Source organism: Sus scrofa, chromosome 7, assembly GCF_000003025.6.
Source record: "Sus scrofa isolate TJ Tabasco breed Duroc chromosome 7, Sscrofa11.1, whole genome shotgun sequence".
NCBI lineage: Eukaryota > Metazoa > Chordata > Mammalia > Artiodactyla > Suidae > Sus > Sus scrofa.
Genome location: NC_010449.5, coordinates 22215535 through 22229442, shown reverse-complemented (window position 1 = coordinate 22229442; position 13908 = coordinate 22215535). Strand labels below are relative to the sequence as shown.

General features: G+C 43.3%; 2 protein-coding genes across 5 annotated transcripts in view; both read left to right on the top strand.

Annotated features, from left to right (window-relative positions):
• ZSCAN23 (zinc finger and SCAN domain containing 23) lies at positions 139–12900 on the top strand. Of its 4 annotated transcripts, none has more exons than XM_013977539.2 (5): positions 139–277; positions 2544–2872; positions 3577–3724; positions 4073–4699; positions 12768–12900. In XM_013977539.2, exons 2-4 carry the CDS (start codon positions 2555–2557, stop codon positions 4684–4686), a joined length of 1080 nt encoding a protein of 359 aa, XP_013832993.2. In that variant the 5' UTR covers positions 139–277; positions 2544–2554; the 3' UTR covers positions 4687–4699; positions 12768–12900. The 4 variants fall into 4 exon arrangements, with proteins under 4 accessions (XP_013832993.2, XP_005665732.2, XP_013832991.2 ...); XM_005665675.3 differs by having other exon boundaries at positions 2544–2959; XM_013977537.2 differs by lacking the exon at positions 12768–12900 and adding an exon at positions 9692–9730 and having other exon boundaries at positions 2544–2959.
• Positions 13307–13908, top strand: part of ZSCAN12 (zinc finger and SCAN domain containing 12) — a 29145-nt gene continuing 28543 nt past the window's right edge. The window contains exon 1 of the mRNA XM_021099802.1: positions 13307–13413. The gene's annotated coding sequence lies outside the window, so the exon portion shown is untranslated. The remainder of the gene's footprint in view (positions 13414–13908) is intronic.

Sequence of the window (13908 nt, the reverse complement as noted above, 5' to 3'; positions counted from 1 at the left end):
TTAGTGTCTGTAAATGAGTTAATACGCATAAAACACGATTAGGTGTTATTATAACCCCCCCTTTGTAAGAAAATATGCCACCTAGCGCCCATCTACGCCTAGACCGGGGGATTGAGCGCCGCGACCACAGAGGTGCGAAAACCTCCGGGCTTACTAGACTGAACGCGGCCAGAACCGTTGTTCCCGCGGAGAGCGGCCGCCGTGACGCACTTCCGGCCTTTGTAGAGTGTCCCGGCTGCGGTTGTCAAGGATTCAGAGGTGGTGCCTCGGATGCCGGGTGAGCTTTAGAATCGGGCTACGGCAGGTCCGGGCTGTGCGCCACGACCCCGGACTGGGTGTGGGAAGGAGGCAGCGGGTTTGACCATAGCTCAGCTGGGACCGGTGAGCGGCAGAGGAGGCTGCCTGGAACCTGGAAGGGCCTTGTTAACCAAAAGCCAGGGTCCTTGCCCCCGCCCCAGCCCCCTTGGTCTCTTCCAAAGCCTTCCAATTACTCTGTCCTCCCACCGGTGCCTTTTTGAACGCTCGTTCCCCGCATCTTAGGATAAAGGTAGATTCGGACATCTAGGGTCGTTTCTATTTTCCCCACGTCTACCAGTCTCTACCGGGGACTTATTTTAAACAACAAGCAAAGGTAGTTTTATGACATGCCACAGTCTCTCTTGGTCTGATTCATTCAGGAGTGTACAGGCTCGTACTGCGCCCCACACGCGCCCGCTGTGCCCAGTCCTCCCCCTCCCCACATCTGTTGGCTTTTTTTTTTTTTTTTTTAATGAATATTTTACATAGCACTTAATGTGTCAGCCAGCACTGTTCAAAGCACTTTCCAAATGTTGCCTTGTGTACTTCTCATAACTATGAGGTAGGCACTGGTAAATACCCTATCCTTAGTTTTTAAACTTTTGCTTGCCAATACCTAAGAATAGTGTTGGGTTATTTTTACAGTGAATTACAATGATTTTACTTAAAAAACATTTAAAAACTAAAGGTCATGAAATCTATGGGTGAGCTATGACCAGGGTTGGTCGTGAAATCTATGTGGTGAGCTATGACCAGGGTTTTTTGGGTTTTTTTATTTTATAAAATGGGATTTAAAAAATGAGTATCTATCACATAAGAATATAAGTGTTTTGTAAAAAAAATACTTCATTTATTTCTATATGTGTATTTCACACATGCAAAGACACATTCATATACACATATATGTTTGTGTTCTGGGTCACAATATCAAATGTTTCTTACTGAGAATCCTGGTTAAAAAAGTTTGAAAACCTCAGCCCAAAAAATGGTGCTTGGAAATCACTAGGTCAAAAAATTGTTTCAGAAAATTGCCGTCATTAATTACTATCCTGGTTAAGATTGTTTGTAAGCTTTAAGTGGTCATCAATATTTGTCTCTTTGTTAGAACAGTTGCCCACTCTCCATCCTCAAGGAGCTTCAGAAGAAACAATTTCCAAGAAGTTAAAGGGCAAGAAAGCTACAGTTCTGTTTTAAAAATATTAAGACTGGAGTTCCCTCGTGGTTCAGTGGGTGAAGCATCCAGCCTTATTACAGCTGTGGCGTGGGTTGCATCCCTGGCCTGGGAACTTTCACATGCCATGAGCGTGGCCAAAAATATATTAGAACTAATATTTTCTTCATTTTAATATCTACGAGCCAAAACCACTTCGGTTGACTGCTTTCTGATTCTTTTGCCTTAGTGTTTAGGTCCCTAGGATACTTAAATCTTTCAATTAAGTTTGTAAGAAAAATAACTATAGTGGTGATTGAGAATACTTTAAAGTTTTACCAAACTGCCAGCTTCTTTGTGCCCTTTATCTGTGATCTTGTTTTATCTCTTTATCAACCTAGAAAGAGAGCAAGGTTGGCTTTAGGATTCCTGTTTTACGGATCAAGTAGACTAAGGCTCAAAATGCGAGGCCGAAGACTGGGGGGGAGGTACCTGGAGGATGGATCTCAGTCCCACATCTTCCGCACTCCGACCTCCCCTGATTGGAGGGACTCTGACTCTCTCCCCCAAGCGCGTTCTTTTACTCTTCATTCTGTCTTTTTATTGTCTTTACTTTCCCTCCCTCCTCCATTTTCGTTCCCTTTCCTCCTTGATTTTTAGTGTCATGTGTGACCACTTGGGCTCAGAATGTTTGTTTACCTCCACTCAACTCCACACTTACTACAAGTCTAGTGTCTTACCATTCCAATGGAAACCCAGTATATTCAAGTTGATTTATTTAGGCTGATTCATTCAGGATGATCGAAATGTTCCCTTTCTTCAATAAAACTGAGTCGGGGGGGGGCATGTTTTTGTTTTCCTTCCTATATTACCGTCATCAGTATATGCATAGTCCTTATCATTGATCATACATTCATGTTCACTAGACACATTTACTAGTTTTGGTATAAATATTCCCAGTGTCAGCAGAAAAGATTTTCTACATTTTAATATTTTTTCTCTGCAAATTATTTTTTAGATTTTGGGATTTCCAGAAGAAAAAATCAAATTATCAAGAATAGGTTCTTTTTCTAACCTATACTTTCTTTCTAAATAGTTAAGCATTAAATGGCCACAGCCTTGGCCCTTCAGACTCCAGAGATGCAGGGAGGACTTATAGCAGTGAAAGTCAAAGAGGAAGAGGACCATGCCTGTGGGCAAGAATCTGGCCAGTCAAGAGATAACCCGCACACCAGAGAGATCTTTCGTAGACGCTTCAGGCAGTTCTGCTACCAGGAGACCCCTGGGCCCCGAGAGGCTCTTCGAAGACTCCAGGAGCTCTGCCATCAGTGGCTGAGACCAGAGATGCACAGCAAGGAGCAGATCCTGGAGCTGCTGGTGCTGGAGCAGTTCCTGACCATCCTGCCCGAGGAGCTCCAGGCCTGGGTGAGAGAGCACCGTCCAGGGAGTGGAGAGGAGGCAGTAACTGTGCTGGAGGATTTGGAGAGAGAGCTGGATGAACCAGGAGAGCAGGTGGGAAGAGGGGAGCACAGAGATTTGTCCTTGTGTGCTTAAGTGTGGCATTTCAGTGCAACAAGATGAGGAAGAGGAAAAGCTGGGTATCTTTATGTCTGACTGGATCTGTAATAGGCTCTTTTTTTTTTTTTTTTTTTTGTCTTTTTGCCATTTATTGGGCCGCTCCCTCGGCATATGGAGGTTCCCAGGCTAGGGGTCGAATCGGAGCTGTAGCCACCGGCCTACGCCAGAGCCACAGCAACGCAAGATCCGAGCCGCATCTGCAACCTACACCACAGCTCACAGCAACGCCAGATCGTTAACCCACTGAGCAAGGGCAAGGACCGAACCCGCAACCTCATGGTTCCTAGTCGGATTCATTAACCACTGCGCCACGGCGGGAACTCCTGTAATAGGCTCTTAATCTTGCTGCCATTTTTTCTCTTTGCCAATTGCTGCTGCTTCTTGGGGTTTTTTTTTTTGTTTGTTTTGTTTTTTGTTTTTTGTTTTTAAACTTACTTTTGTTTTTGTCTTTGCCAGCTTCTTAACCCTTCTTTTCCTATCCAGTGGACCTGAGAAGGACCTGTAACATCTTCTCTCATGTTTGGTTCCCAACTGTCTTTAATTTTTACCAGGTCCCAACCCGTGATCATGTACAGGAAGAGCCTGTGAAGGGGAAAACAATTCTAGGAGCAGCCCAGGAGTCGTCAAGTGGCCAGCATCAAACTCTGGAAGAGCAGTCTCAGTGCAACTTGGAAGAGTTGTGCCCAGCTCAGGAGACTGGTGAGGATTAGAATTTCCTCAGGAAGCCTAACTCATTCCCTGAATGTTCATCAATCTGGCATGTTTACATAGTGTCTGCTATGGGCCAGGCACTGTGCTAGGTAATGGGATACAGTGATGAGCAGAGTAGACGTGGTTCCTGCCCTCAGGAAGTTTACAGTCTGGTGCCAGAGGCAGACAACAAACAAGCAGTTATGATACAGAGCATTTCTCCCTGAATTCCAGGTGTAATTTTTTAGAGTGGGAAAGTAAACAGAAAATGTGGTTGCTTGTCCCCTTCTGCCCACTCTCCTAAGTAGTTTTTTTCTTTGGAAATAAGACAGTCATGCAGTCCATTTATTATTTCAGATGATAAGGCTGGGACTTGGAATGCGGAGTTAGCCCCAAAGAGAGAGCTGTCTAAAGAAATGAAACCTCTGGTAGAAGTAACTGAAAAACTGAATGGTGATATTATTCGGATGCCTGAATGTGGAGAGACCTGTGAGCACGAAGGCAGACTGGAAAGGCAAAGGGTAAGCTCTTCAGTGGAGAGACCCTATATCTGTGGTGAATGTGGGAAAAGCTTTACCCAGAATTCCATCCTCATCGAGCACCAGAGAACACACACGGGCGAGAGGCCCTATGAGTGTGATGAGTGTGGGCGGGCCTTCAGCCAGCGGTCAGGACTGTTCCAGCACCAGAGACTCCACACTGGGGAGAAGCGCTACCAGTGCAGTGTTTGTGGCAAGGCCTTTAGCCAGAATGCTGGGCTTTTCCATCACCTCAGGATCCACACAGGGGAGAAACCTTACCAGTGCAATCAGTGCAGTAAGAGCTTTAGTCGACGTTCTGTCCTCATTAAGCACCAGAGAATTCACACTGGAGAAAGACCTTATGAATGTGAAGACTGTGGCAAGAACTTCATTTACCACTGCAACCTCATCCAGCATCGGAAAGTCCACCCTGTGGCTGAATCCAGCTAGCTCCTTGGAACAGGTAGGGCAAAATTTCCTGACGTCACATCACTAGGCAGGGCAGCAAGGGTCCTGGTTCTGCTTGGTCCCTGAGAGAACAGTAATAGTTTAATCCTCTCCTATGGGAAGCTCCAAGGAAAGCTAGTGAAAATGTCCTTATGTTTATGCTGAGCGAAGCATAATATCTTAAGTATATCTTTCAAAATCTCTTTGGTCAGTTGATAGCCATAACTGTGCAATACTGAATATTGTGTTGACTTCATCAGCATAGTCTCAAACACATTTGTCCAAAAAGTTTTCTAGGTGTGCCTCAAGAAAACCCCTTTGGGAGTTCCCATCCTGGTGCAGTGGAAATTAACCTAAGAATCATGAGGTTGCAGGTTCGATCCCTGGCCTCGCTCAGTGGGTTAAGGATCCAGCATTGCCATGAGCTGCGGTGTAGGTCACAGATGCAGCTGGGATCTGGTGTTGCTGTGGCTGTGGCTGTGGCCGGCAGGTTTAGCTCCTATTCGACCCTAGCCTGGGAACCCTCCATATGCCGTGGGTGTGGCCCTAAAAAAACCAAAAAAACAAAAAAACCCTCTTTCATCTCAGTTTTTAAAAACTTTTTTTTAAGTCAAAGGTAGTTCACTGAGTAATTTAAAAATAATTATAGGACTTCCTGTCATGGCTCAGCAATTAGTGAACCCGACTAGTATCCATGAGGACATGGATTCGATCTCTGGCCTTGCTCTGTGGGTAAAGGATCTGGTATTGCTGTGAGCTATGGTGTAGGTGGATCCAGCATTGCTGTGTGTGGTGTAGGCCAGCAGCTACAGCTCCAATTCAACCCCTAGTCCTGGGAACCTCCCTATGCTGTGGGTGCAGCCCTAAAAAAAAGACAAAAAAGAATTACAGTAGGAGTTCTCTTATGGCTTGAGGACCCAGCATTGTCATTCCTGTGGTGTGGGTTCAATCCTTGGCCCAGGAACTTCTGCATGCCAGGGGAGGGGGCAAAAAAAACTGCAGTAAAGTCCGTAATTTAAACTATTAGATTAGTTTCCATTCTTATTAAGATGTGATAATTTGCTTTTTATACTAAAGGTGTCAAATGAATCCTCCCATAAATATACAACAGGTTTCTCCTTATAGTGTTTTAGTAATTCAGACTTCAGTTAAGAACCAAGGGATTAAAGCAAGCCTACGTTATAAGTACATCAGTGGCTGGTCATAAATATTGCTCATTATTTTAAGTTTGTACAAAGGCCAAGAAACTTAGCTAAAAATCTGATATCTCACTTCAGATCTTTGTTATAAAAACATAAGCCTCTTTGCATTTTTCCTGTGACTTAGCATTTTGGGGTTTTGCTTTTTTTCTTTATTTAACCTTTCTTTTTTTTTGTCCTTTTGCCTTTCTAGGGCCACTCCTGCAGCATATGGAGGTTCCCAAGCTAGGGGTCTAATCTGAGCTGTAGCCACTGGCCTATGCCAGAACCACAGCAACGCGAGAGCAGAGCTGCATCTGCAACCTACACCACAGCTCAGGCGACGCTGGATCCTTAATCCGCTGAGCAAGGCCAGGGATCGAACCTGTAACCTCATCGTTCCTAGTCGGATTTGTTAACCACTGAGCCATGACGGGAACTCCCTATTTAACCTTTCTTATAGAAAAATTTCAAACATATACAAAAGTAGAGAGAAAAGTATGATCATTCTTGCCTGTTGATTGCTTTTTATAACCTCCATGCTTCTCAGCACTACCTATTGATTATCACCAATGTCATGCATTTTAAAAAAAATTCTTTCCCTTAACGCTGATTGTTACCAAGTTTTATACTAAGGCTAGGAGTCAAAAAAATGGAAAAATCTATGTGATAATAATCTAGATTGGAAAACCAAATACACAACAGGTAACTTAACAATAATAGAAACACTGTAAGTGACCTTAGAGATCACTTCTGCATGCCCTTCTTTGACAGATACAGAAAGAGAAGCTCTGGGAAGTGGCTGTAAGATCATACAGCCAATTAATGGAGCTGGAACTAGAACCTATCTCCTAATGCCTTGTGCAATGCTCTTCCCACTAAGCTGCTGGAAGCATTCTATCGCCATAGAGAAGTTAGAGCGCTTATAAGGCATTGAGGATTTGCTTTTAGTGCAACAAACATCTGTAAACATCTGTTTCAATAAATGCACAGCCTTTCTATTTAATTTACAGTAGAGTTCCAGGAAATATTCCTCCCACTTATCTCTCATTTGAGGTATTTTGTATGTTTTTGTACTGAGTATTTTTCACTTTAAATTTTAATTTAGTTAGAGGGACTTTTTATTTTTTTTATTACTCAGTGAATTTTATTACATTTATAGTTGTATAACAATCATCACAACTAACTTTTTATAGCATTAGAAGAACTTTTTAAAAAAGATAATTCTTGGAGTTCCTGTCGTGGCTCAGTGGTTAACAAATCTGACTAGGAACCATGAGGTTGCAGGTTCGATCCCTGGCCTTGCTCAGTGTGTTAAGGATCCGGTGTTGCCATGAGCTGTGGTGTAGGTTGCAGACTCGGCTCGGATCCCCCATTGCTGTGGCTCTGGCATAGGCTGGTGGCTACAGCTCTTTTTTTTTTTTTTTTTTGTCTTTTTGTTGTTGTTGTTGTTGCTATTTCTTGGGCCGCTCCCGCGGCATATGGAGGTTCCCAGGCTAGGGGTTGAATCGGAGCTGTAGCCACCAGCCTATGCCAGAGCCACAGTAACGTGGGATCCGAGCCGCGTCTGCAACCTACACCACAGCTCACGGCAATGCCGGATCATTAACCCACTGAGCAAGGGCAGGGACCGAACCCACAACGTCATGGTTCCTAGTCGGATTCGTTAACCACTGCGCCACGATGGGAACTCCCTACAGCTCTGATTTGACCCCTAGCCTGTGAACCTCCATATGCCATGGGAGCAGCCCAAGAAACTGCAAAAAGACAAAACAAAAAACAACAAAACAAAGCAAAAAAGATAATTCTTTCTTCACCTGGTTCTAGCATCAAAACAATATTTTAAAAAGTCCCTGTCTTTCTTTCCCATTATAGGTAGTCATTTACTAGTTTGTGTGTATTTCAGTGTTTCTTTACATAAGTACAAGAAAATATGAATATATCATCTTATTACCCTGATTACACAGAATGATGGCATACTATTTACACTCTTCTACACCTTGCCATGTTCATGAAACAATATAATCTTTAGAGATTTCTACATTATAACAGAGAGCTTCCTCATTCTATTTACAAGAGGGTAAGATCGCATTTGTTGGTGCTCCATCATTTAACATACTCCTACAGATGAAAAACCATGCCTTTAAAAAGTTACGTATTGTTTCATTCTTCTCCTCAGTTCAGTCCAAATCACACCTTTTCTATTTAAAAGTGAACAACTTCCACATACGCTAGGAAGCAGGGTTTGGGTGACTGTAATTGCACATAATTCCTCACTGGAGAAGTGATGGTTAGTGGTTTTCAGTTTCGTGTAGTTTGCTCTGTTATGTATTCTTATGCCTAACATTTCACACTACCTGTGTCACTACTTGTGACTAATTGTAGGTATTGTCAACAATCTTAGATAAAAAAAGAAAATCTTAAATTTCCCCAAGAATGTATTTTATTGTGTCTTTTTTTTAGGGCTGCACCTGCAGCATATAGAAGTTCCCAGGCTAGGGGTCGAATCTGAGCTACAGCTGCCAGCCTATGCCACAGCCCCAGCAACACCAAATCAAAGCTGCGTCTGTGACCTATACTGCAGCTCATGGCAACGCCGGATCCTTTAACTCACTGATCGAGGCCAGGGATAGAACCCATATCCTCATGGATCCTAGTTGGGTTCATTACCGCTGAGCCACAGTGGGAACTCCCAGATCAAGCTTTTAAAGGATGTATGTTTAATAGACTGAGTTTTTATACCTGCAGTTGAAGTTTGGATGTTTGGTTTGTTCTGTGCCTGATTTTTGTTTTATTTTTAACAGCTTTTCAAAAATTCTTAATTTTCCCAACAACTGGTCAAACACTAAGAAACAAAATATGTTATATATGCTTTGGAGAGAGATGTACTGCTTAGACTGCAATGATGAGTAACATGATTAAAATGACTGATAGTTCACCAAACTAACTTTCCTTGTTTTCTGATATTAATTGTGCTAATTCTCTTGTGCTAATTCTTTTTTCTAGGATGCACATTCCTCATGTGAGGAAATATCTGACTTAACCTATAGACAGTGGCATGTAGACCTTGACTTCTGTGATTATTCTGTCTTCCTGGCCAGTTCTTAGTTATCTCCCTCTTATATTTCTAAATTTCCCTCACTGCTCTCCTTTCTTTTTCCACCCTGGCTCCTTTTATTCAACCTCTGAAGTCTCTAGTATTGATCTCCTTTCAGGTGTTCCGTGGCCCAGTATCCATCCTTCCTTATCTAATCTGAAAGAGCAGAGTAGTCAGTTTCATGGTTGAGCAAAGTGTAAAAAATATTGATTCGAATTCAACTATATACCTTATTGGTCCTTGAAGAACAGTCCAGCATCCCTTTGAGTACTGTTAGGACCGTGGACACGAACTACATCAAGAAATGGCTAAACATCAGCGTTCCCATCATGGGAACTAGGAACCATCATCTAACTAGGAACCATGAGGTTGCTGGTTTGATCCCTGGCCTCACTCAGTGGGTTAAGGATCTGGTGTTCCCGTGAGCTGTGGCGTAGGTCGTAGACGCATTTTGGATCCTGCGCTGCCGTGCCTGTGGCTGTGGCTGGCAGCTGTAGCTCTGATTAGTTCCCTAGCCCTACAAAGACAAAAAGAAAAAAAAAAAAAGAAGTGGTTAAATATCTTGCAATGAAAACCTGCCTAGAAATGTAGATAGAGCCCTGAGGATTTACTTTCATTATAATTTTTTAAAGTAACATTTCTTTCTTTCTTTTCTTCCTTCCCTTCCTTCCTTTCTTTCTCTCTCTCTCTCTCTCTCTCTTTTTTTTTTTTTTTTTTTTTTTTTGCTTTTTAGGGCCACATTGGCAGCAGTTGGAAGTTTCCAGGCTAGCAGTTTATTCAAAGTTACAGCTGCCAGCCTTCACCACAGTCACAGCGGCTTGGGATCTGAGACACATCTGTAGCCTACAACGTCAGATCCTTAACTTGCTGAGCAAGGCCACGGATGGAACCCGCATCCTCATGGATACTAGTCAAGTTCTTAACCCATTAAATCACAACAGGAACTCCAGTAACATTTATTTCTTAAAGTTAGCATGTGCATAATAGCCAAAAAACTAGCAAATAGGAAGCAAAAAACACAGTTATCCATTATCACAAGCAGTTTACAGTTTGATGGGTCCTCCTAGGTCTTGTTTGTGTATCTGCACAATGAAACATCCATTTTTATGTAATTAAGATCATAGTTATGTATTCATGCTTTTTCACACATCATGAATATTTACCATTTCAAAGTCCCAAAGCTATATGCATATTTTATGTTGATAACTAAGAATATACTACACCAACTCAATCTGGGAGGAAAAAAAATGTAATCTTGCCTTTCTTGGTGACAAAGATTTCATAAAAGACAAAAATGGCAATAGGCCTGTAGATAAAGATATTGGTAAAGTTATAAAAATACTACATTCCCTTAATGTTCAATTAAAAATGACATATGGAGTTCCCTTGTGGCCTAGTGGTTAAGGATTTAGCATTGCACTGCTGTGGCTTGGAATTGATCCCTGGCCCAGGAATTTCCACATGCTATGGGTGTGGCCCCCCAAAAAGACACATAATGCAAACTTTCACTGTAATTTTGATTTGTTTTTTCTTTTTTTTTTTTTTTTTTTTTGCTATTTCTTTTGGGCCGCTCCCGCGGCATATGGAGGTTCCCAGGCTAGGGGTCTATTGGAGCTGTAGCCCGGGGCCTATGCCAGAGCCACAGCAACGCGGGATCCGAGCCGCATCTGCAACCTACACCACAGCTCACAGCAACGCCGGATCGTTAACCCACTGAGCAAGGGCAGGGACCGAACTCGCAACCTCATGGTTCCTAGTCGGATTCGTTAACCACTGCACCACGACGGGAACTCCTTCACTGTAATTTTGAATTGAAGGTCAGGACTCCAGGAGAATCACATCTCTGTCCATATTTTGTATTTAGAAATGACTATTTTCTATATCTGATAAAACTTTTCCTTTAAAAAACATAGTTTATAGGGGAAATCACTTTATATTTTTCCAGTAAGACAAAAATTATCTCTGAGGGGATTTTAAAATAAAAGTAGGAGTTCCCATCATGGCTCAGTGGGAGGATTTTCACTGTGAGGATGCAGGTTGGATCCCTGGCCTCCCTCAGTGGGTTAAGGATCTGGCATTACCATGGCAGTGGTGTAAGCCTCAGCTGCAGTTCTGGTTCAGCCCATTGCTTGGAACTTGCATATGGCACAGATGTGACCATAAAACAAAGTCTATTTAAAATCAAAATTATAAAATATGAAGTATTTTCTGTGGAAGAATTTTGAAATATAAAATATATACCAATATACATGTGTTGTTAGTTAAATGCTGAGTTAATAACTGAGTAAGAAGTAGGTTCTCTGCAGAGGAAGATGGAGGATAGAGAAAAGTGTTTTTGGCAAAGGAAAGGTGAAGCAAGACTCCCATTTAAGGCAGGCCAAGAGTTCCCTTCATGGCTCAGTGGTTAATGAACCTGACTAGGAACCATGAGGATGCAAGTTCTATCCCTGGCCTTGCTCAGTGGATTCAGGATCTGGTGTTGCTGTGAGCTGTGTAGATCAAAGATTTGGCTTGGATCCCATGTTGCTGTGGCTGTGGTGTAAGCCGGCAGCTGTAGCTGTGATTCAACCCCTAGCCTGGGAACTTCCACATGCCGCAAGTACGGCCCTAAGAAAAAAAAAAGGCCAAAAGTCAGGAGTTTTCCAGTTTGGCTGGGTCATGGAGTTCCTGCAGAATGCAGGAGTGGAGAGTGTAATAAGGGCCAGACTGAGAGGGCCTTGAACACTTTGCTAATGAGTTGAGTCTTTGATAACAGTGTAGAATCCTCGGAAGTATTTTGTGTGTGTGCAATAGGAGCTTTTTACTATAGAATCAGAGAATACTGAGCTTTAAAAAGAGATTTGGGGAGTTCCATTGTGGCACAGTGGGTTAAGAATCTGACTGCAACAGCTTGGGTTGCTGCAGAGGCATGGGTTTGATCTCTGGCCCAGCACAGTGGGTTAAAGGATCAGGCATTGCTACAGCTGCAGCTTAGGTCACAGCTTCAGCTCAGATTCAGCCTCTGGCCGCAGAATTTCCTTATGCCATGGGTGTGGCTATTAAAAAAAAAAAAAGATTTTGGAGTTTAGCCATTTCATACCTACGTGAAGTAAGTGAAACCCAAGTGGTTAAATACTTAAATTGATCTTCCTAGTTTTTAATCACATTATAACTTTTTAAAACAAAACTATGAACAAAGATCATTGTGAATTTTATGTAGTTTCATGGACACTTAGACTTGGAGCCCTGAGACACATTTTAGAAATCAGCAAAAACCAAGTGAGATGGAAAAAGAAAAAGGTGAACAAAATATGAGAACATAAAAAGGAATCAGAAGGCAAAATTAGACGCTAAAACTCTGGCCAACAATGGTGACCAAAGAGAAGGAAAAATAAAGAGATGCAGAGACAGCTTTACCAAGAAACGTGCTTCATCTTCGTAATACTTATTAGAAATCTCTCCATCTCAGTTTTTTCAAGTGTCTTGGGTAGGAGAGTCTTAAGCGTGAAAATAGTCACTGCCTTCACTCATTTTAGTACTTCCATAAAAAGGAGAACAGCACAGTCTATAAATTGCTGTGGTGTTTTTAGGTCTCTTTGGACCAACATCCAGACTTCCGTGCCAGCCACCTTAGCCTTTGAGGAAGCCTCTGTTTCTTGGTGCATGCTTGTATTGCAGTCACCTGGGCTGTTGGAGGTGCAGTTGCTTATGCCCCCATGCCTTATTGACTAAATCACTGGTTGGGTTACTTAGAGCGACCTGATGATTCAAAGATTTAAAACAGTGTAGAACAAGCCGACTTCTGCCCCTGTTGTTGCCATTTCCCTTAGGTGGATGTTGATTACTGCTTCTGACCCTGGGAACAGAGTGGAGGTAGCTGACAGTTGGAATCTCAGGAGACTGCTGAAGAGGGACCCTGAAGGCTGAGAAGACTGGGTCCTAACGGAATCTAGGGTTGCGCAGCATCGGGTGAGAGTGGCCAGGTGTCCTCAATGGAGGAGAAATATATGAGCCCAGACTCTGTGGCTATTGGACACCACAGGTTATGAGCCCTCGTGGATATGCCTGCCTGATCCGATAAGAGGAAGCCTCTGAGCACGCGGACGCGGGGCCGGGTGCCAGACCAACTGCTGAGATGACGGGTGCTCCTGATTTTCCAGAGAGGCGGCCGGGGAGCCGGCCGGCACGCGTCCCAGCATTGTGACGTATTTCCGGTTCCTCGTGCGCGCTGTGCCCGAAAGAGCGTTTTTCAGTTGTTGCTTCCAGAGCCTCAGCAGGTGCTGGTGGGAGCTTGGCTCCTTCTCCCCGCGCAGGGTACTTTATACCTCTGCAGAGATCTTGGGACTGGAGGCGGGGATGTGGACCCCTTTTTCTCAGGCCTCGCTTGGGTTCCTCTCTCTTGCCTTTACATAGACCCCTCAGGATTCGACTCCGTGTCGGCGCTTCCGGGCGTTTCGGAGATACAGAGAAGTAGAGGTGGGTCTCTACGGATTACCTGTTTCTCAGGTGAAGACAGATTTACCAGTGAGGAGCCCCTCTCCAGGGTCCGTTGGCTGACGGATCCTTAAGGCTAAAATACGGTTTATTATACCTTTTCTGAATTAGCATGAGTAGTTTTTTAGCTTTAATTAAAATCCCTTATATAATAATGGTCATATTTGTATCATAGAGGCTCAGCTCTTTAAAAACATACTATAACGTGATCCTCACAGTTCTGCAAAACAAAGGGAAGTACTCTGTGAATTTCTGTGGCTAAGGAAACAGATGCAGAAGCGCGGCAGAGGAAGTAGGGGAGGGTGGCCTCTCATTACTGACAGGTAAAAGTAGAAGCCCAGGTTCCACCTTTGATTTCCATTGAACTCCTCACCGTCGGGTAGGGGTGGGAGTTCTGGCTTCCAGAAGATCACCATAGACACTGTGTGAGTGCTGACTTCTTACTGCTGAATGATGGTAAAAGTCCTGACTCCCCAA